General features: G+C 46.4%; 18 protein-coding genes and 1 pseudogene across 18 annotated transcripts; 3 read left to right on the top strand and 16 right to left on the bottom strand.

The window, feature by feature from the left end:
• Positions 1-627: 627 nt before the first annotated feature.
• LOC120285618 lies at positions 628-2,301 on the bottom strand. Its single transcript, XM_044923837.1, has one exon. It carries the CDS (start codon positions 958-960, stop codon positions 700-702), a length of 261 nt encoding a protein of 86 aa, XP_044779772.1. The 5' UTR covers positions 961-2,301; the 3' UTR covers positions 628-699.
• Positions 2,302-5,283: 2,982 nt separating this feature from the next.
• On the top strand, positions 5,284-5,638 carry LOC120285602 (FACT complex subunit SSRP1-like). The gene is made up of 2 exons (XM_039298233.2): positions 5,284-5,487; positions 5,548-5,638. Exons 1-2 carry the CDS (start codon positions 5,284-5,286, stop codon positions 5,587-5,589), a joined length of 246 nt encoding a protein of 81 aa, XP_039154167.1. The 3' UTR covers positions 5,590-5,638.
• A 1,015-nt stretch (positions 5,639-6,653) lies between these two features.
• On the bottom strand, positions 6,654-6,923 carry LOC123327027. Its single transcript, XM_044923830.1, has one exon. It carries the CDS (start codon positions 6,921-6,923, stop codon positions 6,654-6,656), a length of 270 nt encoding a protein of 89 aa, XP_044779765.1.
• LOC120285593 (high mobility group protein D-like) lies at positions 6,907-8,026 on the bottom strand (the record flags this gene model as incomplete). The annotated part of the gene is made up of 3 exons (XM_039298226.2): positions 6,907-6,997; positions 7,058-7,293; positions 7,984-8,026. Coding segments are annotated over 3 exons (321 nt in total), but the record flags the coding sequence as incomplete, so codon positions are not given.
• A 633-nt stretch (positions 8,027-8,659) lies between these two features.
• On the bottom strand, positions 8,660-8,929 carry LOC123327029. The gene has a single exon (XM_044923828.1). It carries the CDS (start codon positions 8,927-8,929, stop codon positions 8,660-8,662), a length of 270 nt encoding a protein of 89 aa, XP_044779763.1.
• Positions 8,913-10,155, bottom strand: LOC120285589 (FACT complex subunit SSRP1-like). The gene is made up of 4 exons (XM_039298222.2): positions 10,108-10,155; positions 9,990-10,044; positions 9,064-9,299; positions 8,913-9,003 (listed from the first exon to the last, which is right to left on the bottom strand). Exons 1-4 carry the CDS (start codon positions 10,153-10,155, stop codon positions 8,962-8,964), a joined length of 381 nt encoding a protein of 126 aa, XP_039154156.2. The 3' UTR covers positions 8,913-8,961.
• A 74-nt stretch (positions 10,156-10,229) lies between these two features.
• LOC120285587 lies at positions 10,230-10,935 on the bottom strand. The gene has a single exon (XM_039298220.2). The coding sequence runs from the start codon at positions 10,933-10,935 to the stop codon at positions 10,666-10,668; it is 270 nt and encodes an 89-aa protein (XP_039154154.1). The 3' UTR covers positions 10,230-10,665.
• On the bottom strand, positions 10,919-11,293 carry LOC120285612 (FACT complex subunit SSRP1-like; the record flags this gene model as incomplete). The annotated part of the gene is made up of 2 exons (XM_039298243.2): positions 10,919-11,009; positions 11,069-11,293. Coding segments are annotated over 2 exons (267 nt in total), but the record flags the coding sequence as incomplete, so codon positions are not given.
• Positions 11,294-11,302: 9 nt separating this feature from the next.
• Positions 11,303-11,608, top strand: LOC120285621 (annotated as a pseudogene).
• A 2,771-nt stretch (positions 11,609-14,379) lies between these two features.
• On the bottom strand, positions 14,380-15,499 carry LOC120285622 (high mobility group protein D-like; the record flags this gene model as incomplete). The annotated part of the gene is made up of 3 exons (XM_039298250.2): positions 14,380-14,470; positions 14,531-14,766; positions 15,457-15,499. Coding segments are annotated over 3 exons (321 nt in total), but the record flags the coding sequence as incomplete, so codon positions are not given.
• LOC120285603 (FACT complex subunit SSRP1-like) lies at positions 14,865-15,489 on the top strand. Its single transcript, XM_039298234.2, has 2 exons — positions 14,865-14,967; positions 15,028-15,489. The coding sequence occupies exon 2, from the start codon at positions 15,158-15,160 to the stop codon at positions 15,353-15,355; it is 198 nt and encodes a 65-aa protein (XP_039154168.1). The 5' UTR covers positions 14,865-14,967; positions 15,028-15,157; the 3' UTR covers positions 15,356-15,489.
• Positions 15,500-17,492: 1,993 nt separating the features above from the next.
• Positions 17,493-17,852, bottom strand: LOC123327419. The gene has a single exon (XM_044923831.1). The coding sequence runs from the start codon at positions 17,850-17,852 to the stop codon at positions 17,583-17,585; it is 270 nt and encodes an 89-aa protein (XP_044779766.1). The 3' UTR covers positions 17,493-17,582.
• LOC120285609 (high mobility group protein D-like) lies at positions 17,836-18,569 on the bottom strand (the record flags this gene model as incomplete). Its single annotated transcript, XM_039298240.2, has 3 exons — positions 17,836-17,926; positions 17,987-18,222; positions 18,527-18,569. Coding segments are annotated over 3 exons (321 nt in total), but the record flags the coding sequence as incomplete, so codon positions are not given.
• Positions 18,570-19,110: 541 nt separating this feature from the next.
• LOC123327420 lies at positions 19,111-19,472 on the bottom strand. The gene has a single exon (XM_044923832.1). It carries the CDS (start codon positions 19,470-19,472, stop codon positions 19,203-19,205), a length of 270 nt encoding a protein of 89 aa, XP_044779767.1. The 3' UTR covers positions 19,111-19,202.
• On the bottom strand, positions 19,456-23,050 carry LOC120285610 (high mobility group protein D-like; the record flags this gene model as incomplete). Its single annotated transcript, XM_039298241.2, has 3 exons — positions 19,456-19,546; positions 22,488-22,723; positions 23,008-23,050. Coding segments are annotated over 3 exons (321 nt in total), but the record flags the coding sequence as incomplete, so codon positions are not given.
• A 554-nt stretch (positions 23,051-23,604) lies between these two features.
• Positions 23,605-23,953, bottom strand: LOC120285590. Its single transcript, XM_039298223.2, has one exon. The coding sequence runs from the start codon at positions 23,951-23,953 to the stop codon at positions 23,684-23,686; it is 270 nt and encodes an 89-aa protein (XP_039154157.1). The 3' UTR covers positions 23,605-23,683.
• On the bottom strand, positions 23,937-24,651 carry LOC120285605 (high mobility group protein D-like; the record flags this gene model as incomplete). Its single annotated transcript, XM_039298236.2, has 3 exons — positions 23,937-24,027; positions 24,088-24,323; positions 24,609-24,651. Coding segments are annotated over 3 exons (321 nt in total), but the record flags the coding sequence as incomplete, so codon positions are not given.
• Positions 24,652-25,193: 542 nt separating this feature from the next.
• Positions 25,194-25,553, bottom strand: LOC120285592. Its single transcript, XM_039298225.2, has one exon. The coding sequence runs from the start codon at positions 25,551-25,553 to the stop codon at positions 25,284-25,286; it is 270 nt and encodes an 89-aa protein (XP_039154159.1). The 3' UTR covers positions 25,194-25,283.
• On the bottom strand, positions 25,537-26,251 carry LOC120285608 (high mobility group protein D-like; the record flags this gene model as incomplete). The annotated part of the gene is made up of 3 exons (XM_039298239.2): positions 25,537-25,627; positions 25,688-25,923; positions 26,209-26,251. Coding segments are annotated over 3 exons (321 nt in total), but the record flags the coding sequence as incomplete, so codon positions are not given.
• Positions 26,252-26,362: the final 111 nt, after the last annotated feature.

Consider the following 26,362-nt stretch of genomic DNA (forward strand, 5'->3'; position numbering starts at 1 on the left):
AGATCTAGAGAAAAACTAAAAATATCTAAAAGAGCACATGATAAGTAATGCGAAATCAAAGTCAATGCCTACTAAATACTTTTACTTTATTAGAAAGGATATTTTTATATCACCAATTTTCAGTATTGAAAAAAGCGTTACCACGATTTTCAACCAGGGCTCCCTAAGTAATCGGCTATCGATTACCATTTATATTTTGAAGTCCGCCTTGAATGTGCACACCTCAGAGGGGTCGCGGGGTGGAGTCTAGGACATCGGACATCGGGCACTCTGCCTTCGAGTTGCATTTCAATTAGCCCGTTTAGCTGCTGGCAACCGGTCGAGAGGAGGCAGTGGGCCCCCAATGCAGCTGACACACACGTCGCCTGGGATTCAGGGATTGCCTTCGCCGCACGTCGATCAGATGGAAGGAGTGGACTTTGCGGACCGCACCGGCCATCAGGCCAAGCGGCCATCCTGCAGTCGTTTGTGGGCTTAGTTTACCTGTCAAAGGATCTGCGAAACTAATTGGGGATTACTCGCAGGAATTATTACCTACAGGAAGTTGATTCGCTCGTTACTGTGTTCTTTATAGTCGCAAATGGATTTAGCTCAAAGACAAATCTGGCTAGCACTTAATGTGTAATTATATTCCCTTAAATTGGTTTTATTTGATTTTAGTTCAATTTATTAAAGGTTTACATTTGAAATTTTCCTCCATCAATTAGTTTGCCCTTGCGGCTCAGCATTTACCCTCTTTAGTGGTTGGGTGCTTTTTGGTGTGAGTTCTTCATCGCGCCCCTGGTTGTCCATGGCAGCACTGGTTCCACTCGAGATCCTCTCCTGCAGCCGGTTATGTTCCGGGGCGGCGGTAATGGAAGAACTGGGCTCGCAATGTTCGTCCGGGTCTAGGCGACTGGGCACAATCGAGTAACAATAGTTCTTCACTCGCAGAATACTGCACAGTTTTGGCGGCTGCATGATCTAACAAAACGTTTACGTTTAAACGCACTTCGCGTCATCGAGCTCCGTATAAAATCGGTTGTTTTTAGTGAAGTGAATGGTTATTAATATAATACAAACAAATAAATCGAAAGCGAAAGAGACGCTCTGTGCGATGCACCATCGCTCGAATACATATTCTGTGTTTGAAATAGTATAAGCAAGTAGTTTTACACTATGAGCCAGAACGACACTCGCGTTCAGCGACAACGCGAGCAAGACGATCGCCGGCTCTCATTGCAACGAAACAACCCGTACTTCTCTTACGTCTCCGCGACTTCTGCAGACAGCGAGCGGTCAATTACCCATAACCCGACAAGTTTACCATTGCCAACAACTCAAGAAAGAGCGCGTTCTTGCTCTCCCTCACTACTGTCACAAAACCCCCAATTTTCAAACACTTGCGAAATTTCTTTACGCTTACCTACGGTGACTAGTACTGTGACAACAACAACCACTGCAACTGCAATCACAACAACAACTGGAACGGTATCGTCAGCTCGCTCAATTTCGTCGACGCAAGCATTTGCTCCTACTGAGCCAGCGATCAAAACAAAAACACAATTTAACGGTTCTGCTGCGCTATCCGCAAGCCAAAACGTAAACAAGAACGCCGGGTCCACCATACAGACTGGAATGGATCGCTACATAACGATAAAAAGAAAACTTAGCCCTCAAAATTACAAAAGTCAACAAACAGAAAACAAATCAAATATTACACGCGACAATGCTAATATGCTCACTAACATAAGGCCAGAAAACACCAACAGATTTGAGCTGCTGGCAAATTCTACTGATGAAAGTATACAACCGGCAAAGTCACCTAAGAAGGTCAAGCCTCCTCCAATATACATTCGCGAAAAAAGCTCAAGTGCATTAGTGAACAAAATAGCCACACTTATAGGAGAAAACTCATTTTACGTAATACCCTTAAGAAAAGGGAACATAAATGAAACAAAGGTTCAAACTGAAACCGAAGATAGCCATCGTCTACTAACCAAATTCTTGGATGAAGCAGGAAAAAACTTTTATACATACCAACTAAAAAGCGCAAGGGGCCTACAGGTTGTTCTCAAAGGGATTGAGGCAACTGTTTCGACCACTGAAATCGTAGAAGCGCTCAAGGAAAAGAACTTTAGTGCAAAAATGGTCATGAACATATTAAACAAAAATAAGGAACCACAACCAATGTTCAAAATCGAGTTGGAGCCAGAGCGCCAGACACTGAAAAAAAATGAAGTTCATCCAATCTACAAGTTACAGCTCCTACTGCATCGGCGTATCACAGTGGAAGAGCCACACAAGCGCAATCGCCCGGTGCAGTGCACTAACTGCCAAGAATATGGCCACACTAAGGCGTACTGTACGCTGAAATCCATTTGCGTAGTCTGTAGTGAAGCTCATAGCACAGCGAACTGCCATAAGAACAAGGAAGACATCTCTGTTAAAATGTGCAGCAACTGCGGTGAAAGTCACACAGCGAACTGGCGTGGCTGTGTAGTATACAAGGAACTAAGGAACCGCCTTAACAAACGCGGAGAATCAATACGCGCTCAGACCACCCACATCGCTCACACCCCGCCACAATCGGGCCCGTCCTACACTGCACCCCCCTACACATCGTACCAGTCCTAGCGTTTCCTTCGCTAGTGCCTTAAAATTCGGAATTAAATCCGTGAATCCGCTAACGACTTCTACTCGGGAAGAACAGAAAATAACTACCTTGAACGAACAAACGCAGCATATATCAACTGGCATTGAAACGATGATGATCTCACTCCAGCAAACCCTAAAAGAGTTTATGACATTCATGCAAACCACAATGCAAGAACTTATGCGAAACCAAAATATGCTGATACAGCTTCTTCTGTCATCCAAATCAATATAATGTCTCCACTTCAAATATCTATGTGGAACGCGAATGGCGTTTCACGGCATAAAAACGAACTTGCCCAGTTCTTATTCGAAAAAAATATTGACGTCATGCTCCTCTCCGAGACACATCTAACAGACAAGCACAACTTCCATATCCCAGGATACTTATTCTACGCCATAAACCATCCGGACGGCAAAGCCCATGGGGGCACTGGTATACTTATCAGAAGTCGCATCAAACACCACCTTTATAACAGAACTGAAATGGACTACCTGCAATCCACTTCCATAAGCATGCAATCCAGCAGCGGCCCCGTCACTCTGGCCGCAGTTTACTGCCCACCTCGTTTTGTAGTTTCTGAGGACCAATTCTCGGAATTTTTCAACTCACTCGGTGAGCGATTCATAGCGGCCGGTGACTACAATGCCAAGCATACGCACTGGGGATCACGTCTTCTGACCCCAAAGGGCAAACAACTTTACAACGCGCTCATTAAGCCGCGAAACAAGCTCGATCATGTGACTCCGGGTAGGCCTACATACTGGCCAGCAGATCCAACTAAGCTACCGGATCTCATTGACTTCGCAATAACAAGAAAGATTCCAAGAAATAATATTAAGGCCGAGTCACTTGCAGAACTATCATCTGATCACTCTCCAGTTCTACTTACTCTCTGGCACCGACCACATATAACTGAGCGGCCCTACAGGCTGACAGGCAACAGGACCAACTGGGCAAGGTACGCGAAATATGTTTGTACTCACATGGAACCAACTCAAACAGTATTCACCGACGAGGATGTTGATCGCCTGGTCAAATCGATAGAGGAAACACTTGTTGCTGCAGCCAAGGCCTCTACACCTCCAGACACACACAAAATGACAAATCATAGCAAGACAAATGAAATCGTGAAATCGAACAGCTAGTACTTAAAAAACGAAGACTAAGAAGAGAATGGCAGAATCATAGATCCCCAACGGCTAAAGAACATCTAAAAATAGCAACACGTAAACTAGCCAGGGCACTTAAGCTTGAGGAAGCCAACGCCCAGCATCTATATATCAAACAACTATCGCCCTCCAGCAAAAGGAACCCTTTGTGGAAAGCACACAAAAGCATACAGCCACCGGCAGAAACAGTCGTTCCACTGCGAGGTCCCTCTGGAAGCTGGATACGCAGCGACGAAGATAGAGCTAATGCGTTCGCCGATCACCTTCAGAAAGTATTCCAGCCAAATCCTGCTAGCAAATCATTTGTCCTCCCTGTAGTAACTAAAAGCTTGCCCCCTATAAATCCAGTAACATTCAGCCAAAGTGAGATAGCATCTATCATAAAAGATCTTAATCCCAAAAAATCCCCTGGACATGACTTGGTGGCACCAAAAATCATCATAGAACTCCCACCGTGTGCGGTTCTGACCTTATGCCATCTCTTCAACGCTATTACGAAACTTGGATACTATCCCCAAAGGTGGAAAAAGGCGGTTATAGTAATGATTCCCAAGCCACGCAAAGACAAAACACAACCCTCATCCTACAGACCAATCAGTCTCCTAACGTGTCTCTCGAAACTGTTTGAAAAGGCATTTTTAAAACAACTAACTCCCTACTTAAGAAGGCGAAATACAATACCATCGCATCAGTTTGGCTTTCGCAAAAATCACGGAACGATCGAACAGGTCAATCGCATCACAAACGAAATTCGTACCGCTTTTGAGCACCGGGAATACTGTTCAGCTATATTCTTAAATGTTGCACAAGCATTTGACCGAGTCTGGCTGGAAGGACTAATTTACAAGATAACAAAACTGCTTCCCCAGAACACGCACAAAGTGTTCGAATCTTATCTCTTCAAAAGAGTGTTCTCAACCAGGTGTAACAGTTCGACTTCACACGACCGCGTTATCAATGCTGGAGTCCCCCAAGGTAGTGTACTGGGCCCGGTTCTTTACACCCTATTCACAGCAGACATGCCTACAAACTATCAGCTCACAACCTCTACGTTTGCTGACGATACTGACGATAGATGCCCAGCAAAGGCAACAGAGCAACTTGCCTGCCATCTTAAAATAGTGGAAAGATGGTTTGCGGACTGGCGCATTAAGATAAACGAGACCAAAAGCAGACATGTAACCTTCACACTGAACAGACAAACCTGCCCACCCTGTACCCTGAACAACACATTTATCCCACAAGCAGACGTTGTAACATATCTCGGCGTTCACCTAGATAGAAGCCTCACCTGGCGGCGACATATAGAATCTAAGAGGACTCATATGAAGCTTAAAGCAGCCAATCTTCACTGGCTTATTAATTACAACTCTCCCCTTAGTCTGGAATACAAAGTACTCCTCTACAATACCGTGCTAAATTTATCCCGGCGGAATTTATCCACATTAAGAAGGCATTCACTGGTTTCTTGGGATAATGTGGATAAATTCCGCCGGGCGCAAGTACATAAGAGCGATGCATCCCGGGATCAGTCCCCAGGAAGTGTTTGTGAAGGGCAGTGAGATGTGGGGAGCCATGGTCGATGAGGAGAAGTTCGTGTGGCAGGAGGCGGCACGCACGGCAATGGCCGATTACAAGAAGAAATTGGAGAAGTGGAATACGCACAAAGAGCAGTCGGAGGCATGTCTTTCGCAGACGTATCCCCATAACTATGAAGCTCAGTTGTCCTCTCGATTCTAGAAAACTACCCAAACGGATGAGACGGTGGATCGATCTGCATGAAGTGCGTTTAAACGTAAACGTTTTGTTGGGTCATGCAGCCAAAACTGTGCAGTAGACTGCGAGTCTGGTTCACTGGTTTCTTGGGATAATGTGGATAAATTCCGCCGGGCGCAAGTACATAAGAGCGATGCATCCCGGGATCAGTCCCCAGGAAGTGTTTGTGAAGGGCAGTGAGATGTGGGGAGCCATGGTCGATGAGGTGAAGTTCGTGTGGCAGGAGGCGGCACGCACGGCAATGGCCGATTACAAGAAGAAGGGCGCGGTCCGCAGTGTGGCATCGTTATAGTAATAATAAAAAAAAAAAAAAAATTTCTATTTGAAATTTACTTGGAAAATTTGTTGTAGAATTGGACTGTATATCGTTAAGATCTAGAGAAAAACTAAAAATATCTAAAAGAGCACATGATAAGTAATGCGAAATCAAAGTCAATGCCTACTAAATACTTTTACTTTATTAGAAAGGATATTTTTATATCACCAATTTTCAGTATTTAAAAAAGCGTTACCACGATTTTCAACCAGGGCTCCCTAAGTAATCGGCTATCGATTACCATCTATATTTTGAAGGCCGCCTTGAATGTGCACACCTCAGAGGGGTCGTGGGGTGGAGTCTAGGACATCGGACATCGGGCACTCTGCCTTCGAGTTGCATTTCAATTAGCCCGTTTAGCTGCTGGCAACCGGTCGAGAGGAGGCAGTGGGCCCCCAATGCAGCTGACACACACGTCGCCTGGGATTCAGGGATTGCCTTCGCCGCACGTCGATCAGATGGAAGGAGTGGACTTTGCGGACCGCACCGGCCATCAGGCCAAGCGGCCATCCTGCAGTCGTTTGTGGGCTTAGTTTACCTGCCAAAGGATCTGCGAAACTAATTGGGGATTACTCGCAGGAATTATTACCTACAGGAAGTTGATTCGCTCGTTACTGTGTTCTTTATAGTCGCAAATGGATTTAGCTCAAAGAGAAATCTGGCTAGCACTTAATGTGTAATTATATTCCCTTAAGTTGGTTTTATTTGATTTTAGTTCAATTTATTAAAGGTTTACATTTGAAATTTTCCTCCATCAATTAGTTTGCCCTTGCGGCTCAGCATTTACCCTCTTTAGTGGTTGGGTGCTTTTTGGTGTGAGTTCTTCATCGCGCCCCTGGTTGTCATCCATGGCAGCACTGGTTCCACTCGAGATCCTCTCCTGCAGCCGGTTATGTTCCGGGGCGGCGGTAATGGAAGAACTGGGCTCGTTATGGTCGCGATGTTCGTCCGGGTCTAGGCGACTGGGCACAATCGAGTAAAGATAGTTCTTCACTCGCAGTCTACTGCACAGTTTTGGCTGCATGACCCAACAAAACGTTTACGTTTAAACGCACTTCATGCAGATCGATCCACCGTCTCATCCGTTTGGGTAGTTTTCTAGAATCGAGAGGACAACTGAGCTTCATAGTTATGGGGATACGTCTGCGAAAGACATACCTCCGACTGCTCTTTGTGTGTATTCCACTTCTCCAATTTCTTCTTGTAATCGGCCATTGCCGTGCGTGCCGCCTCCTGCCACACGAACTTCTCCTCATCGACCATGGCTCCCCACATCTCACTGCCCTTCACAAACACTTCCTGGGGACTGATCCCGGGATGCATCGCTCTTATGTACTTGCGCCCGGCGGAATTTATCCACATTAAGAAGGCATTCACTGGTTTCTTGGGATAATGTGGATAAATTCCGCCGGGCGCAAGTACATAAGAGCGATGCATACCGGGATCAGTCCCCAGGAAGTGTTTGTGAAGGGCAGTGAGATGTGGGGAGCCATGGTCGATGAGGTGAAGTTCGTGTGGCAGGAGGCGGCACGCACGGCAATGGCCGATTACAAGAAGAAATTGGAGAAGTGGAATACACACAAAGAGCAGTCGGAGGTATGTCTTTCGCAGACGTATCCCCATAACTATGAAGCTCAGTTGTCCTCTCGATTCTAGAAAACTACCCAAACGGATGAGACGGTGGATCGATCTGCATGAAGTGCGTTTAAACGTAAACGTTTTGTTGGGTCATGCAGCCAAAACTGTGCAGTAGACTGCGAGTCTGGTTCACTGGTTTCTTGGGATAATGTGGATAAATTCCGCCGGGCGCAAGTACATAAGAGCGATGCATCCCGGGATCAGTCCCCAGGAAGTGTTTGTGAAGGGCAGTGAGATGTGGGGAGCCATGGTCGATGAGGTGAAGTTCGTGTGGCAGGAGGCGGCACGCACGGCAATGGCCGATTACAAGAAGAAGGGCGCGGTCCGCAGTGTGGCATCGTTATAGTAATAATAAAAAAAAAAAAAATTTCTATTTGAAATTTACTTGGAAAATTTGTTGTAGAATTGGACTGTATATCGTTAAGATCTAGAGAAAAACTAAAAATATCTAAAAGAGCACATGATAAGTAATGCGAAATCAAAGTCAATGCCTACTAAATACTTTTACTTTATTAGAAAGGATATTTTTATATCACCAATTTTCAGTATTTAAAAAAGCGTTACCACGATTTTCAACCAGGGCTCCCTAAGTAATCGGCTATCGATTACCATCTATATTTTGAAGGCCGCCTTGAATGTGCACACCTCAGAGGGGTCGTGGGGTGGAGTCTAGGACATCGGACATCGGGCACTCTGCCTTCGAGTTGCATTTCAATTAGCCCGTTTAGCTGCTGGCAACCGGTCGAGAGGAGGCAGTGGGCCCCCAATGCAGCTGACACACACGTCGCCTGGGATTCAGGGATTGCCTTCGCCGCACGTCGATCAGATGGAAGGAGTGGACTTTGCGGACCGCACCGGCCATCAGGCCAAGCGGCCATCCTGCAGTCGTTTGTGGGCTTAGTTTACCTGCCAAAGGATCTGCGAAACTAATTGGGGATTACTCGCAGGAATTATTACCTACAGGAAGTTGATTCGCTCGTTACTGTGTTCTTTATAGTCGCAAATGGATTTAGCTCAAAGAGAAATCTGGCTAGCACTTAATGTGTAATTATATTCCCTTAAGTTGGTTTTATTTGATTTTAGTTCAATTTATTAAAGGTTTACATTTGAAATTTTCCTCCATCAATTAGTTTGCCCTTGCGGCTCAGCATTTACCCTCTTTAGTGGTTGGGTGCTTTTTGGTGTGAGTTCTTCATCGCGCCCCTGGTTGTCATCCATGGCAGCACTGGTTCCACTCGAGATCCTCTCCTGCAGCCGGTTATGTTCCGGGGCGGCGGTAATGGAAGAACTGGGCTCGTTATGGTCGCGATGTTCGTCCGGGTCTAGGCGACTGGGCACAATCGAGTAAAGATAGTTCTTCACTCGCAGTCTACTGCACAGTTTTGGCTGCATGACCCAACAAAACGTTTACGTTTAAACGCACTTCATGCAGATCGATCCACCGTCTCATCCGTTTGGGTAGTTTTCTAGAATCGAGAGGACAACTGAGCTTCATAGTTATGGGGATACGTCTGCGAAAGACATACCTCCGACTGCTCTTTGTGTGTATTCCACTTCTCCAATTTCTTCTTGTAATCGGCCATTGCCGTGCGTGCCGCCTCCTGCCACACGAACTTCTCCTCATCGACCATGGCTCCCCACATCTCACTGCCCTTCACAAACACTTCCTGGGGACTGATCCCGGGATGCATCGCTCTTATGTACTTGCGCCCGGCGGAATTTATCCACATTAAGAAGGCATTCACTGGTTTCTTGGGATAATGTGGATAAATTCCGCCGGGCGCAAGTACATAAGAGCGATGCATCCCGGGATCAGTCCCCAGGAAGTGTTTGTGAAGGGCAGTGAGATGTGGGGAGCCATGGTCGATGAGGTGAAGTTCGTGTGGCAGGAGGCGGCACGCACGGCAATGGCCGATTACAAGAAGAAATTGGAGAAGTGGAATACACACAAAGAGCAGTCGGAGGTATGTCTTTCGCAGACGTATCCCCATAACTATGAAGCTCAGTTGTCCTCTCGATTCTAGAAAACTACCCAAACGGATGAGACGGTGGATCGATCTGCATGAAGTGCGTTTAAACGTAAACGTTTTGTTGGGTCATGCAGCCAAAACTGTGCAGTAGACTGCGAGTCTGGTTCACTGGTTTCTTGGGATAATGTGGATAAATTCCGCCGGGCGCAAGTACATAAGAGCGATGCATCCCGGGATCAGTCCCCAGGAAGTGTTTGTGAAGGGCAGTGAGATGTGGGGAGCCATGGTCGATGAGGTGAAGTTCGTGTGGCAGGAGGCGGCACGCACGGCAATGGCCGATTACAAGAAGAAGGGCGCGGTCCGCAGTGTGGCATCGTTATAGTAATAATAAAAAAAAAAAAAATTTCTATTTGAAATTTACTTGGAAAATTTGTTGTAGAATTGGACTGTATATCGTTAAGATCTAGAGAAAAACTAAAAATATCTAAAAGAGCACATGATAAGTAATGCGAAATCAAGGTCAATGCCTACTAAATACTTTTACTTTATTAGAAAGGATACTTTTATATCACCAATTTTCAGTATTTAAAAAAGCGTTACCACGATTTTCAACCAGGGCTCCCTAAGTAATCGGCTATCGATTACCATCTATATTTTGAAGGCCGCCTTGAATGTGCACACCTTAGAGGGGTCGTGGGGTGGAGTCTAGGACATCGGACATCGGGCACTCTGCCTTCGAGTTGCATTTCAATTAGCCCGTTTAGCTGCTGGCAACCGGTCGAGAGGAGGCAGTGGGCCCCCAATGCAGCTGACACACACGTCGCCTGGGATTCAGGGATTGCCTTCGCCGCACGTCGATCAGATGGAAGGAGTGGACTTTGCGGACCGCACCGGCCATCAGGCCAAGCGGCCATCCTGCAGTCGTTTGTGGGCTTAGTTTACCTGCCAAAGGATCTGCGAAACTAATTGGGGATTACTCGCAGGAATTATTACCTACAGGAAGTTGATTCGCTCGTTACTGTGTTCTTTATAGTCGCAAATGGATTTAGCTCAAAGAGAAATCTGGCTAGCACTTAATGTGTAATTATATTCCCTTAAGTTGGTTTTATTTGATTTTAGTTCAATTTATTAAAGGTTTACATTTCAAATTTTCCTCCATCAATTAGTTTGCCCTTGCGGCTCAGCATTTACCCTCTTTAGTGGTTGGGTGCTTTTTGGTGTGAGTTCTTCATCGCGCCCCTGGTTGTCATCCATGGCAGCACTGGTTCCACTCGAGATCCTCTCCTGCAGCCGGTTATGTTCCGGGGCGGCGGTAATGGAAGAACTGGGCTCGTTATGGTCGCGATGTTCGTCTGGGTCTAGGCGACTGGGCACAATCGAGTAAAGATAGTTCTTCACTCGCAGTCTACTGCACAGTTTTGGCTGCATGACCCAACAAAACGTTTACGTTTAAACGCACTTCATGCAGATCGATCCACCGTCTCATCCGTTTGGGTAGTTTTCTAGAATCGAGAGGACAACTGAGCTTCATAGTTATGGGATACGTCTGCGAAAGACATACCTCCGACTGCTCTTTGTGTGTATTCCACTTCTCCAATTTCTTCTTGTAATCGGCCATTGCCGTGCGTGCCGCCTCCTGCCACACGAACTTCTCCTCATCGACCATGGCTCCCCACATCTCACTGCCCTTCACAAACACTTCCTGGGGACTGATCCCGGGATGCATCGCTCTTATGTACTTGCGCCCGGCGGAATTTATCCACATTAAGAAGGCATTCACTGGTTTCTTGGGATAATGTGGATAAATTCCGCCGGGCGCAAGTACATAAGAGCGATGCATCCCGGGATCAGTCCCCAGGAAGTGTTTGTGAAGGGCAGTGAGATGTGGGGAGCCATGGTCGATGAGGAGAAGTTCGTGTGGCAGGAGGCGGCACGCACGGCAATGGCCGATTACAAGAAGAAATTGGAGAAGTGGAATACACACAAAGAGCAGTCGGAGGTATGTCTTTCGCAGACGTATCCCCATAACTATGAAGCTCAGTTGTCCTCTCGATTCTAGAAAACTACCCAAACGGACGAGACGGTGGATCGATCTGCATGAAGTGCGTTTAAACGTAAACGTTTTGTTGGGTCATGCAGCCAAAACTGTGCAGTAGACTGCGAGTCTGGTTCACTGGTTTCTTGGGATAATGTGGATAAATTCCGCCGGGCGCAAGTACATAAGAGCGATGCATCCCGGGATCAGTCCCCAGGAAGTGTTTGTGAAGGGCAGTGAGATGTGGGGAGCCATGGTCGATGAGGTGAAGTTCGTGTGGCAGGAGGCGGCACGCACGGCAATGGCCGATTACAAGAAGAAGGGCGCGGTCCGCAGTGTGGCATCGTTATAGTAATAATAAAAAAAAAAAAAATTTATATTTGAAATTTACTTGGATAATTTGTTGTAGAATTGGACTGTATATCGTTAAGATCTAGAGAAAAACTAAAAATATTTAAAAGAGCACATGATAAGTAATGCGAAATCAAAGTCAATGCCTACTAAATACTTTTACTTTATTAGAAAGGATATTTTTATATCACCAATTTTCAGTATTTAAAAAAGCGTTACCACGATTTTCAACCAGGGCTCCCTAAGTAATCGGCTATCGATTACCATCTATATTTTGAAGGCCGCCTTGAATGTGCACACCTCAGAGGGGTCGTGGGGTGGAGTCTAGGACATCGGACATCGGACATCGGGCACTCTGCCTTCGAGTTGCATTTCAATTAGCCCGTTTAGCTGCTGGCAACCGGTCGAGAGGAGGCAGTGGGCCCCCAATGCAGCTGACACACACGTCGCCTGGGATTCAGGGATTGCCTTCGCCGCACGTCGATCAGATGGAAGGAGTGGACTTTGCGGACCGCACCGGCCATCAGGCCAAGCGGCCATCCTGCAGTCGTTTGTGGGCTTAGTTTACCTGCCAAAGGATCTGCGAAACTAATTGGGGATTACTCGCAGGAATTATTACCTACAGGAAGTTGATTCGCTCGTTACTGTGTTCTTTATAGTCGCAAATGGATTTAGCTCAAAGAGAAATCTGGCTAGCACTTAATGTGTAATTATATTCCCTTAAGTTGGTTTTATTTGATTTTAGTTCAATTTATTAAAGGTTTACATTTGAAATTTTCCTCCATCAATTAGTTTGCCCTTGCGGCTCAGCATTTACCCTCTTTAGTGGTTGGGTGCTTTTTGGTGTGAGTTCTTCATCGCGCCCCTGGTTGTCATCCATGGCAGCACTGGTTCCACTCGAGATCCTCTCCTGCAGCCGGTTATGATCGATCCACCGTCTCATCCGTTTGGGTAGTTTTCTAGAATCGAGAGGACAACTGAGCTTCATAGTTATGGGGATACGTCTGCGAAAGACATACCTCCGACTGCTCTTTGTGTGTATTCCACTTCTCCAATTTCTTCTTGTAATCGGCCATTGCCGTGCGTGCCGCCTCCTGCCACACGAACTTCTCCTCATCGACCATGGCTCCCCACATCTCACTGCCCTTCACAAACACTTCCTGGGGACTGATCCCGGGATGCATCGCTCTTATGTACTTGCGCCCGGCGGAATTTATCCACATTAAGAAGGCATTCACTGGTTTCTTGGGATAATGTGGATAAATTCCGCCGGGTGCAAGTACATACCATAAGAGCGATGCATCCCGGGATCAGTCCCCAGGAAGTGTTTGTGAAGGGCAGTGAGATGTGGGGAGCCATGGTCGATGAGGTGAAGTTCGTGTGGCAGGAGGCGGCACGCACGGCAATGGCCGATTACAAGAAGAAGGGCGTGGTCCGCAGTGTGGCATCGTTATAGTAATAATAAAAAAAAAAAAAAAAATTCTATTTGAAATTTACTTGGAAAATTTGTTGTAGAATTGGACTGTATATCGTTAAGATCTAGAGAAAAACTAAAAATATCTAAAAGAGCACATGATAAGTAATGCGAAATCAAAGTCAATGCCTACTAAATACTTTTACTTTATTAGAAAGGATATTTTATATCACCAATTTTCAGTATTTAAAAAAGCGTTACCACGATTTTCAACCAGGGCTCCCTAAGTAATCGGCTATCGATTACCATCTATATTTTGAAGGCCGCCTTGAATGTGCACACCTCAGAGGGGTCGTGGGGTGGAGTCTAGGACATCGGACATCGGGCACTCTGCCTTCGAGTTGCATTTCAATTAGCCCGTTTAGCTGCTGGCAACCGGTCGAGAGGAGGCAGTGGGCCCCCAATGCAGCTGACACACACGTCGCCTGGGATTCAGGGATTGCCTTCGCCGCACGTCGATCAGATGGAAGGAGTGGACTTTGCGGACCGCACCGGCCATCAGGCCAAGCGGCCATCCTGCAGTCGTTTGTGGGCTTAGTTTACCTGCCAAAGGATCTGCGAAACTAATTGGGGATTACTCGCAGGAATTATTACCTACAGGAAGTTGATTCGCTCGTTACTGTGTTCTTTATAGTCGCAAATGGATTTAGCTCAAAGAGAAATCTGGCTAGCACTTAATGTGTAATTATATTCCCTTAAGTTGGTTTTATTTGATTTTAGTTCAATTTATTAAAGGTTTACATTTGAAATTTTCCTCCATCAATTAGTTTGCCCTTGCGGCTCAGCATTTACCCTCTTTAGTGGTTGGGTGCTTTTTGGTGTGAGTTCTTCATCGCGCCCCTGGTTGTCATCCATGGCAGCACTGGTTCCACTCGAGATCCTCTCCTGCAGCCGGTTATGTTCCGGGGCGGCGGTAATGGAAGAACTGGGCTCGTTATGGTCGCGATGTTCGTCCGGGTCTAGGCGACTGGGCACAATCGAGTAAAGATAGTTCTTCACTCGCAGTCTACTGCACAGTTTTGGCTGCATGACCCAACAAAACGTTTACGTTTAAACGCACTTCATGCAGATCGATCCACCGTCTCATCCGTTTGGGTAGTTTTCTAGAATCGAGAGGACAACTGAGCTTCATAGTTATGGGGATACGTCTGCGAAAGACATACCTCCGACTGCTCTTTGTGTGTATTCCACTTCTCCAATTTCTTCTTGTAATCGGCCATTGCCGTGCGTGCCGCCTCCTGCCACACGAACTTCTCCTCATCGACCATGGCTCCCCACATCTCACTGCCCTTCACAAACACTTCCTGGGGACTGATCCCGGGATGCATCGCTCTTATGTACTTGCGCCCGGCGGAATTTATCCACATTAAGAAGGCATTCACTGGTTTCTTGGGATAATGTGGATAAATTCCGCCGGGCGCAAGTACATAAGAGCGATGCATCCCGGGATCAGTCCCCAGGAAGTGTTTGTGAAGGGCAGTGAGATGTGGGAGCCATGGTCGATGAGGTGAAGTTCGTGTGGCAGGAGGCGGCACGCACGGCAATGGCCGATTACAAGAAGAAATTGGAGAAGTGGAATACACACAAAGAGCAGTCGGAGGTATGTCTTTCGCAGACGTATCCCCATAACTATGAAGCTCAGTTGTCCTCTCGATTCTAGAAAACTACCCAAACGGATGAGACGGTGGATCGATCTGCATGAAGTGCGTTTAAACGTAAACGTTTTGTTGGGTCATGCAGCCAAAACTGTGCAGTAGACTGCGAGTCTGGTTCACTGGTTTCTTGGGATAATGTGGATAAATTCCGCCGGGCGCAAGTACATAAGAGCGATGCATCCCGGGATCAGTCCCCAGGAAGTGTTTGTGAAGGGCAGTGAGATGTGGGGAGCCATGGTCGATGAGGTGAAGTTCGTGTGGCAGGAGGCGGCACGCACGGCAATGGCCGATTACAAGAAGAAGGGCGCGGTCCGCAGTGTGGCATCGTTATAGTAATAATAAAAAAAAAAAAAAATTTCTATTTGAAATTTACTTGGAAAATTTGTTGTAGAATTGGACTGTATATCGTTAAGATCTAGAGAAAAACTAAAAATATCTAAAAGAGCACATGATAAGTAATGCGAAATCAAAGTCAATGCCTACTTAATACTTTTACTTTATTAGAAAGGATATTTTTATATCACCAATTTTCAGTATTTAAAAAAGCGTTACCACGATTTTCAACCAGGGCTCCCTAAGTAATCGGCTATCGATTACCATCTATATTTTGAAGGCCGCCTTGAATGTGCACACCTCAGAGGGGTCGTGGGGTGGAGTCTAGGACATCGGACACCGGGCACTCTGCCTTCGAGTTGCATTTCAATTAGCCCGTTTAGCTGCTGGCAATCGGTCGAGAGGAGGCAGTGGGCCCCCAATGCAGCTGACACACACGTCGCCTGGGATTCAGGGATTGCCTTCGCCGCACGTCGATCAGATGGAAGGAGTGGACTTTGCGGACCGCACCGGCCATCAGGCCAAGCGGCCATCCTGCAGTCGTTTGTGGGCTTAGTTTACCTGCCAAAGGATCTGCGAAACTAATTGGGGATTACTCGCAGGAATTATTACCTACAGGAAGTTGATTCGCTCGTTACTGTGTTCTTTATAGTCGCAAATGGATTTAGCTCAAAGAGAAATCTGGCTAGCACTTAATGTGTAATTATATTCCCTTAAGTTGGTTTTATTTGATTTTAGTTCAATTTATTAAAGGTTTACATTTCAAATTTTCCTCCATCAATTAGTTTGCCCTTGCGGCTCAGCATTTACCCTCTTTAGTGGTTGGGTGCTTTTTGGTGTGAGTTCTTCATCGCGCCCCTGGTTGTCATCCATGGCAGCACTGGTTCCACTCGAGATCCTCTCCTGCAGCCGGTTATGATCGATCCACCGTCTCATCCGTTTGGGTAGTTTTCTAGAATCGAGAGGACAACTGAGCTTCATAGTTATGGGGATACGTCTGCGAAAGACATACCTCCGACTGCTCTTTGTGTGTATTCCACTTCTCCAATTTCTTCTTGTAATCGGCCATTGCCGTGCGTGCCGCCTCCTGCCACACGAACTTCTCCTCATCGACCATGGCTCCCCACATCTCACTGCCCTTCACAAACACTTCCTGGGGACTGATCCCGGGATGCATCGCTCTTATGTACTTGCGCCCGGCGGAATTTATCCACATTAAGAAGGCATTCACTGGTTTCTTGGGATAATGTGGATAAATTCCGCCGGGCGCAAGTACATACCATAAGAGCGATGCATCCCGGGATCAGTCCCCAGGAAGTGTTTGTGAAGGGCAGTGAGATGTGGGGAGCCATGGTCGATGAGGTGAAGTTCGTGTGGCAGGAGGCGGCACGCACGGCAATGGCCGATTACAAGAAGAAGGGCGCGGTCCGCAGTGTGGCATCGTTATAGTAATAATAAAAAAAAAAAAAAAATTTCTATTTGAAATTTACTTGGAAAATTTGTTGTAGAATTGGACTGTATATCGTTAAGATCTAGAGAAAAACTAAAAATATTTAAAAGAGCACATGATAAGTAATGCGAAATCAAAGTCAATGCCTACTAAATACTTTTACTTTATTAGAAAGGATATTTTTATATCACCAATTTTCAGTATTTAAAAAAGCGTTACCACGATTTTCAACCAGGGCTCCCTAAGTAATCGGCTATCGATTACCATCTATATTTTGAAGGCCGCCTTGAATGTGCACACCTCAGAGGGGTCGTGGGGTGGAGTCTAGGACATCGGACATCGGGCACTCTGCCTTCGAGTTGCATTTCAATTAGCCCGTTTAGCTGCTGGCAATCGGTCGAGAGGAGGCAGTGGGCCCCCAATGCAGCTGACACACACGTCGCCTGGGATTCAGGGATTGCCTTCGCCGCACGTCGATCAGATGGAAGGAGTGGACTTTGCGGACCGCACCGGCCATCAGGCCAAGCGGCCATCCTGCAGTCGTTTGTGGGCTTAGTTTACCTGCCAAAGGATCTGCGAACCTAATTGGGGATTACTCGCCGGAATTATTACCTACAGGAAGTTGATTCGCTCGTTACTGTGTTCTTTATAGTCGCAAATGGATTTAGCTCAAAGAGAAATCTGGCTAGCACTTAATGTGTAATTATATTCCCTTAAGTTGGTTTTATTTGATTTTAGTTCAATTTATTAAAGGTTTACATTTGAAATTTTCCTCCATCAATTAGTTTGCCCTTGCGGCTCAGCATTTACCCTCTTTAGTGGTTGGGTGCTTTTTGGTGTGAGTTCTTCATCGCGCCCCTGGTTGTCATCCATGGCAGCACTGGTTCCACTCGAGATCCTCTCCTGCAGCCGGTTATGTTCCGGGGCGGCGGTAATGAAAGAACTGGGCTCGTTATGGTCGCGATGTTCGTCCGGGTCTAGGCGACTGGGCACAATCGAGTAAAGATAGTTCTTCACTCGCAGTCTACTGCACAGTTTTGGCTGCATGACCCAACAAAACGTTTACGTTTAAACGCACTTCATGCAGATCGATCCACCGTCTCATCCGTTTGGGTAGTTTTCTAGAATCGAGAGGACAACTGAGCTTCATAGTTATGGGGATACGTCTGCGAAAGACATACCTCCGACTGCTCTTTGTGTGTATTCCACGTCTCCAATTTCTTCTTGTAATCGGCCATTGCCGTGCGTGCCGCCTCCTGCCACACGAACTTCTCCTCATCGACCATGGCTCCCCACATCTCACTGCCCTTCACAAACACTTCCTGGGGACTGATCCCGGGATGCATCGCTCTTATGTACTTGCGCCCGGCGGAATTTATCCACATTAAGAAGGCATTCACTGGTTTCTTGGGATAATGTGGATAAATTCCGCCGGGCGCAAGTACATACCATAAGAGCGATGCATCCCGGGATCAGTCCCCAGGAAGTGTTTGTGAAGGGCAGTGAGATGTGGGGAGCCATGGTCGATGAGGTGAAGTTCGTGTGGCAGGAGGCGGCACGCACGGCAATGGCCGATTACAAGAAGAAGGGCGCGGTCCGCAGTGTGGCATCGTTATAGTAATAATAAAAAAAAAAAAAAAAATTTCTATTTGAAATTTACTTGGAAAATTTGTTGTAGAATTGGACTGTATATCGTTAAGATCTAGAGAAAAACTAAAAATATTTAAAAGAGCACATGATAAGTAATGCGAAATCAAAGTCAATGCCTACTAAATACTTTTACTTTATTAGAAAGGATATTTTTATATCACCAATTTTCAGTATTTAAAAAAGCGTTACCACGATTTTCAACCAGGGCTCCCTAAGTAATCGGCTATCGATTACCATCTATATTTTGAAGGCCGCCTTGAATGTGCACACCTCAGAGGGGTCGTGGGGTGGAGTCTAGGACATCGGACATCGGGCACTCTGCCTTCGAGTTGCATTTCAATTAGCCCGTTTAGCTGCTGGCAATCGGTCGAGAGGAGGCAGTGGGCCCCCAATGCAGCTGACACACACGTCGCCTGGGATTCAGGGATTGCCTTCGCCGCACGTCGATCAGATGGAAGGAGTGGACTTTGCGGACCGCACCGGCCATCAGGCCAAGCGGCCATCCTGCAGTCGTTTGTGGGCTTAGTTTACCTGCCAAAGGATCTGCGAACCTAATTGGGGATTACTCGCCGGAATTATTACCTACAGGAAGTTGATTCGCTCGTTACTGTGTTCTTTATAGTCGCAAATGGATTTAGCTCAAAGAGAAATCTGGCTAGCACTTAATGTGTAATTATATTCCCTTAAGTTGGTTTTATTTGATTTTAGTTCAATTTATTAAAGGTTTACATTTGAAATTTTCCTCCATCAATTAGTTTGCCCTTGCGGCTCAGCATTTACCCTCTTTAGTGGTTGGGTGCTTTTTGGTGTGAGTTCTTCATCGCGCCCCTGGTTGTCATCCATGGCAGCACTGGTTCCACTCGAGATCCTCTCCTGCAGCCGGTTATGTTCCGGGGCGGCGGTAATGAAAGAACTGGGCTCGTTATGGTCGCGATGTTCGTCCGGGTCTAGGCGACTGGGCACAATCGAGTAAAGATAGTTCTTCACTCGCAGTCTACTGCACAGTTTTGGCTGCATGACCCAACAAAACGTTTACGTTTAAACGCACTTCATGCAGATCGATCCACCGTCTCATCCGTTTGGGTAGTTTTCTAGAATCGAGAGGACAACTGAGCTTCATAGTTATGGGGATACGTCTGCGAAAGACATACCTCCGACTGCTCTTTGTGTGTATTCCACGTCTCCAATTTCTTCTTGTAATCGGCCATTGCCGTGCGTGCCGCCTCCTGCCACACGAACTTCTCCTCATCGACCATGGCTCCCCACATCTCACTGCCCTTCACAAACACTTCCTGGGGACTGATCCCGGGATGCATCGCTCTTATGTACTTGCGCCCGGCGGAATTTATCCACATTAAGAAGGCATTCACTGGTTTCTTGGGATAATGTGGATAAATTCCGCCGGGCGCAAGTACATAAGAGCGATGCATCCCGGGATCAGTCCCCAGGAAGTGTTTGTGAAGGGCAGTGAGATGTGGGGAGCCATGGTCGATGAGGAGAAGTTCGTGTGGCAGGAGGCGGCACGCACGGCAATGGCCGATTACAAGAAGAAGGCGCGGTCCGCAGTGTGGCATCGTTATAGTAATAATAAAAAAAAAAAAAAATTTCTATTTGAAATTTACTTGGAAAATTTGTTGTAGAATTGGACTGTATATCGTTAAGATCTAGAGAAAAACTAAAAATATCTAAAAGAGCACATGATAAGTAATGCGAAATCAAGGTCAATGCCTACTTAATACTTTTACTTTATTAGAAAGGATATTTTTATATCACCAATTTTCAGTATTTAAAAAAGCGTTACCACGATTTTCAACCAGGGCTCCCTAAGTAATCGGCTATCGATTACCATCTATATTTTGAAGGCCGCCTTGAATGTGCACACCTCAGAGGGGTCGTGGGGTGGAGTCTAGGACATCGGACATCGGGCACTCTGGCTTCGAGTTGCATTTCAATTAGCCCGTTTAGCTGCTGGCAACCGGTCGAGAGGAGGCAGTGGGCCCCCAATGCAGCTGACACACACGTCGCCTGGGATTCAGGGATTGCCTTCGCCGCACGTCGATCAGATGGAAGGAGTGCACTTTGCGGACCGCACCGGCCATCAGGCCAAGCGGCCATCCTGCAGTCGTTTGTGGGCTTAGTTTACCTGCCAAAGGATCTGCGAAACTAATTGGGGATTACTCGCAGGAATTATTACCTACAGGAAGTTGATTCGCTCGTTACTGTGTTCTTTATAGTCGCAAATGGATTTAGCTCAAAGAGAAATCTGGCTAGCACTTAATGTGTAATTATATTCCCTTAAGTTGGTTTTATTTGATTTTAGTTCAATTTATTAAAGGTTTACATTTGAAATTTTCCTCCATCAATTAGTTTGCCCTTGCGGCTCAGCATTTACCCTCTTTAGTGGTTGGGTGCTTTTTGGTGTGAGTTCTTCATCGCGCCCCTGGTTGTCATCCATGGCAGCACTGGTTCCACTCGAGATCCTCTCCTGCAGCCGGTTATGATCGATCCACCGTCTCATCCGTTTGGGTAGTTTTCTAGAATCGAGAGGACAACTGAGCTTCATAGTTATGGGGATACGTCTGCGAAAGACATACCTCCGACTGCTCTTTGTGTGTATTCCACTTCTCCAATTTCTTCTTGTAATCGGCCATTGCCGTGCGTGCCGCCTCCTGCCACACGAACTTCTCCTCATCGACCATGGCTCCCCACATCTCACTGCCCTTCACAAACACTTCCTGGGGACTGATCCCGGGATGCATCGCTCTTATGTACTTGCGCCCGGCGGAATTTATCCACATTAAGAAGGCATTCACTGGTTTCTTGGGATAATGTGGATAAATTCCGCCGGGCGCAAGTACATAAGAGCGATGCATCCCGGGATCAGTCCCCAGGAAGTGTTTGTGAAGGGCAGTGAGATGTGGGGAGCCATGGTCGATGAGGTGAAGTTCGTGTGGCAGGAGGCGGCACGCACGGCAATGGCCGATTACAAGAAGAAGGGCGCGGTCCGCAGTGTGGCATCGTTATAGTAATAATAAAAAAAAATTTCTATTTGAAATTTACTTGGAAAATTTGTTGTAGAATTGGACTGTATATCGTTAAGATATAGAGAAAAACTAAAAATATTTAAAAGAGCACATGATAAGTAATGCGAAATCAAAGTCAATGCCTACTAAATACTTTTACTTTATTAGAAAGGATATTTTTATATCACCAATTTTCAGTATTTAAAAAAGCGTTACCACGATTTTCAACCAGGGCTCCCTAAGTAATCGGCTATCGATTACCATCTATATTTTAAAGGCCGCCTTGAATGTGCACACCTCAGAGGGGTCGTGGGGTGGAGTCTAGGACATCGGACATCGGGCACTCTGCCTTCGAGTTGCATTTCAATTAGCCCGTTTAGCTGCTGGCAACCGGTCGAGAGGAGGCAGTGGGCCCACAATGCAGCTGACACACACGTCGCCTGGGATTCAGGGATTGCCTTCGCCGCACGTCGATCAGATGGAAGGAGTGGACTTTGCGGACCGCACCGGCCATCAGGCCAAGCGGCCATCCTGCAGTCGTTTGTGGGCTTAGTTTACCTGCCAAAGGATCTGCGAAACTAATTGGGGATTACTCGCAGAAATTATTACCTACAGGAAGTTGATTCGCTCGTTACTGTGTTCTTTATAGTCGCAAATGGCTTTAGCTCAAAGAGAAATCTGGCTAGCACTTAATGTGTAATTATATTCCCTTAAGTTGGTTTTATTTGATTTTAGTTCAATTTATTAAAGGTTTACATTTCAAATTTTCCTCCATCAATTAGTTTGCCCTTGCGGCTCAGCATTTACCCTCTTTAGTGGTTGGGTGCTTTTTGGTGTGAGTTCTTCATCGCGCCCCTGGTTGTCATCCATGGCAGCACTGGTTCCACTCGAGATCCTCTCCTGCAGCCGGTTATGATCGATCCACCGTCTCATCCGTTTGGGTAGTTTTCTAGAATCGAGAGGACAACTGAGCTTCATAGTTATGGGGATACGTCTGCGAAAGACATACCTCCGACTGCTCTTTGTGTGTATTCCACTTCTCCAATTTCTTCTTGTAATCGGCCATTACCGTGCGTGCCGCCTCCTGCCACACGAACTTCTCCTCATCGACCATGGCTCCCCACATCTCACTGCCCTTCACAAACACTTCCTGGGGACTGATCCCGGGATGCATCGCTCTTATGTACTTGCGCCCGGCGGAATTTATCCACATTAAGAAGGCATTCACTGGTTTCTTGGGATAATGTGGATAAATTCCGCCGGGCGCAAGTACATAAGAGCGATGCATCCCGGGATCAGTCCCCGGGAAGGGCAGTGAGATGTGGGGAGCCATGGTCGATGAGGAGAAGTTCGTGTGGCAGGAGGCGGCACGCACGGCAATGACCGATTACAAGAAGAAGGGCGCGGTCCGCAGTGTGGCATCGTTATAGTAATAATAAAAAAAAAAAAATTTCTATTTTAAATTTACTTGGAAAATTTGTTGTAGAATTGGACTGTATATCGTTAAGATCTAGAGAAAAACTAAAAATATCTAAAAGAGCACATGATAAGTAATGCGAAATCAAAGTCAATGCCTACTAAATACTTTTACTTTATTAGAAAGGATATTTTTATATCACCAATTTTCAGTATTTAAAAAAGCGTTACCACGATTTTCAACCAGGGCTCCCTAAGTAATCGGCTATCGATTACCATCTATATTTTGAAGGCCGCCTTGAATGTGCACACCTCAGAGGGGTCGTGGGGTGGAGTCTAGGACATCGGACATCGGGCACTCTGCCTTCGAGTTGCATTTCAATTAGCCCGTTTAGCTGCTGGCAACCGGTCGAGAGGAGACAGTGGGCCCACAATGCAGCTGACACACACGTCGCCTGGGATTCAGGGATTGCCTTCGCCGCACGTCGATCAGATGGAAGGAGTGGACTTTGCGGACCGCACCGGCCATCAGGCCAAGCGGCCATCCTGCAGTCGTTTGTGGGCTTAGTTTACCTGCCAAAGGATCTGCGAAACTAATTGGGGATTACTCGCAGGAATTATTACCTACAGGAAGTTGATTCGCTCGTTACTGTGTTCTTTATAGTCGCAAATGGATTTAGCTCAAAGAGAAATCTGGCTAGCACTTAATGTGTAATTATATTCCCTTAAGTTGGTTTTATTTGATTTTAGTTCAATTTATTAAAGGTTTACATTTCAAATTTTCCTCCATCAATTAGTTTGCCCTTGCGGCTCAGCATTTACCCTCTTTAGTGGTTGGGTGCTTTTTGGTGTGAGTTCTTCATCGCGCCCCTGGTTGTCATCCATGGCAGCACTGGTTCCACTCGAGATCCTCTCCTGCAGCCGGTTATGTTCCGGGGCGGCGGTAATGGAAGAACTGGGCTCGTTATGGTCGCGATGTTCGTCCGGGTCTAGGCGACTGGGCACAATCGAGTAAAGATAGTTCTTCACTCGCAGTCTACTGCACAGTTTTGGCTGCATGACCCAACAAAACGTTTACGTTTAAACGCACTTCATGCAGATCGATCCACCGTCTCATCCGTTTGGGTAGTTTTCTAGAATCGAGAGGACAACTGAGCTTCATAGTTATGGGGATACGTCTGCGAAAGACATACCTCCGACTGCTCTTTGTGTGTATTCCACTTCTCCAATTTCTTCTTGTAATCGGCCATTGCCGTGCGTGCCGCCTCCTGCCACACGAACTTCTCCTCATCGACCATGGCTCCCCACATCTCACTGCCCTTCACAAACACTTCCTGGGGACTGATCCCGGGATGCATCGCTCTTATGTACCTTCGCCCGGCGGAATTTATCCACATTAAGAAGGCATTCACTGGTTTCTTGGGATAATGTGGATAAATTCCGCCGGGCGCAAGTACATAAGAGCGATGCATCCCGGGATCAGTCCCCGGGAAGGGCAGTGAGATGTGGGGAGCCATGGTCGATGAGGAGAAGTTCGTGTGGCAGGAGGCGGCACGCACGGCAATGACCGATTACAAGAAGAAGGGCGCGGTCCGCAGTGTGGCATCGTTATAGTAATAATAAAAAAAAAAAAAATTTCTATTTTAAATTTACTTGGAAAATTTGTTGTAGAATTGGACTGTATATCGTTAAGATCTAGAGAAAAACTAAAAATATCTAAAAGAGCACATGATAAGTAATGCGAAATCAAAGTCAATGCCTACTAAATACTTTTACTTTATTAGAAAGGATATTTTTATATCACCAATTTTCAGTATTTAAAAAAGCGTTACCACGATTTTCAACCAGGGCTCCCTAAGTAATCGGCTATCGATTACCATCTATATTTTGAAGGCCGCCTTGAATGTGCACACCTCAGAGGGGTCGTGGGGTGGAGTCTAGGACATCGGACATCGGGCACTCTGCCTTCGAGTTGCATTTCAATTAGCCCGTTTAGCTGCTGGCAACCGGTCGAGAGGAGACAGTGGGCCCACAATGCAGCTGACACACACGTCGCCTGGGATTCAGGGATTGCCTTCGCCGCACGTCGATCAGATGGAAGGAGTGGACTTTGCGGACCGCACCGGCCATCAGGCCAAGCGGCCATCCTGCAGTCGTTTGTGGGCTTAGTTTACCTGCCAAAGGATCTGCGAAACTAATTGGGATTACTCGCAGGAATTATTACCTACAGGAAGTTGATTCGCTCGTTACTGTGTTCTTTATAGTCGCAAATGGATTTAGCTCAAAGAGAAATCTGGCTAGCACTTAATGTGTAATTATATTCCCTTAAGTTGGTTTTATTTGATTTTAGTTCAATTTATTAAAGGTTTACATTTCAAATTTTCCTCCATCAATTAGTTTGCCCTTGCGGCTCAGCATTTACCCTCTTTAGTGGTTGGGTGCTTTTTGGTGTGAGTTCTTCATCGCGCCCCTGGTTGTCATCCATGGCAGCACTGGTTCCACTCGAGATCCTCTCCTGCAGCCGGTTATGTTCCGGGGCGGCGGTAATGGAAGAACTGGGCTCGTTATGGTCGCGATGTTCGTCCGGGTCTAGGCGACTGGGCACAATCGAGTAAAGATAATTCTTCACTCGCAGTCTACTGCACAGTTTTGGCTGCATGACCCAACAAAACGTTTACGTTTAAACGCACTTCATGCAGATCGATCCACCGTCTCATCCGTTTGGGTAGTTTTCTAGAATCGAGAGGACAACTGAGCTTCATAGTTATGGGGATACGTCTGCGAAAGACATACCTCCGACTGCTCTTTGTGTGTATTCCACTTCTCCAATTTCTTCTTGTAATCGGCCATTGCCGTGCGTGCCGCCTCCTGCCACACGAACTTCTCCTCATCGACCATGGCTCCCCACATCTCACTGCCCTTCACAAACACTTCCTGGGGACTGATCCCGGGATGCATCGCTCTTATGTACTTGCGCCCGGCGGAATTTATCCACATTAAGAAGGCATTCACTGGTTTCTTGGGATAATGTGGATAAATTCCGCCGGGCGCAAGTACATAAGAGCGATGCATCCCGGGATCAGTCCCCGGGAAGGGCAGTGAGATGTGGGGAGCCATGGTCGATGAGGAGAAGTTCGTGTGGCAGGAGGCGGCACGCACGGCAATGACCGATTACAAGAAGAAGGGCGCGGTCCGCAGTGTGGCATCGTTATAGTAATAATAAAAAAAAAAAAAATTTCTATTTTAAATTTACTTGGAAAATTTGTTGTAGAATTGGACTGTATATCGTTAAGATCTAGAGAAAAACTAAAAATATCTAAAAGAGCACATGATAAGTAATGCGAAATCAAAGTCAATGCCTACTAAATACTTTTACTTTATTAGAAAGGATATTTTTATATCACCAATTTTCAGTATTTAAAAAAGCGTTACCACGATTTTCAACCAGGGCTCCCTAAGTAATCGGCT

The sequence above is a fragment of the Drosophila simulans genome, unplaced genomic scaffold (genome assembly GCF_016746395.2).
Source record: "Drosophila simulans strain w501 unplaced genomic scaffold, Prin_Dsim_3.1 Segkk5_quiver_pilon, whole genome shotgun sequence".
NCBI lineage: Eukaryota > Metazoa > Arthropoda > Insecta > Diptera > Drosophilidae > Drosophila > Drosophila simulans.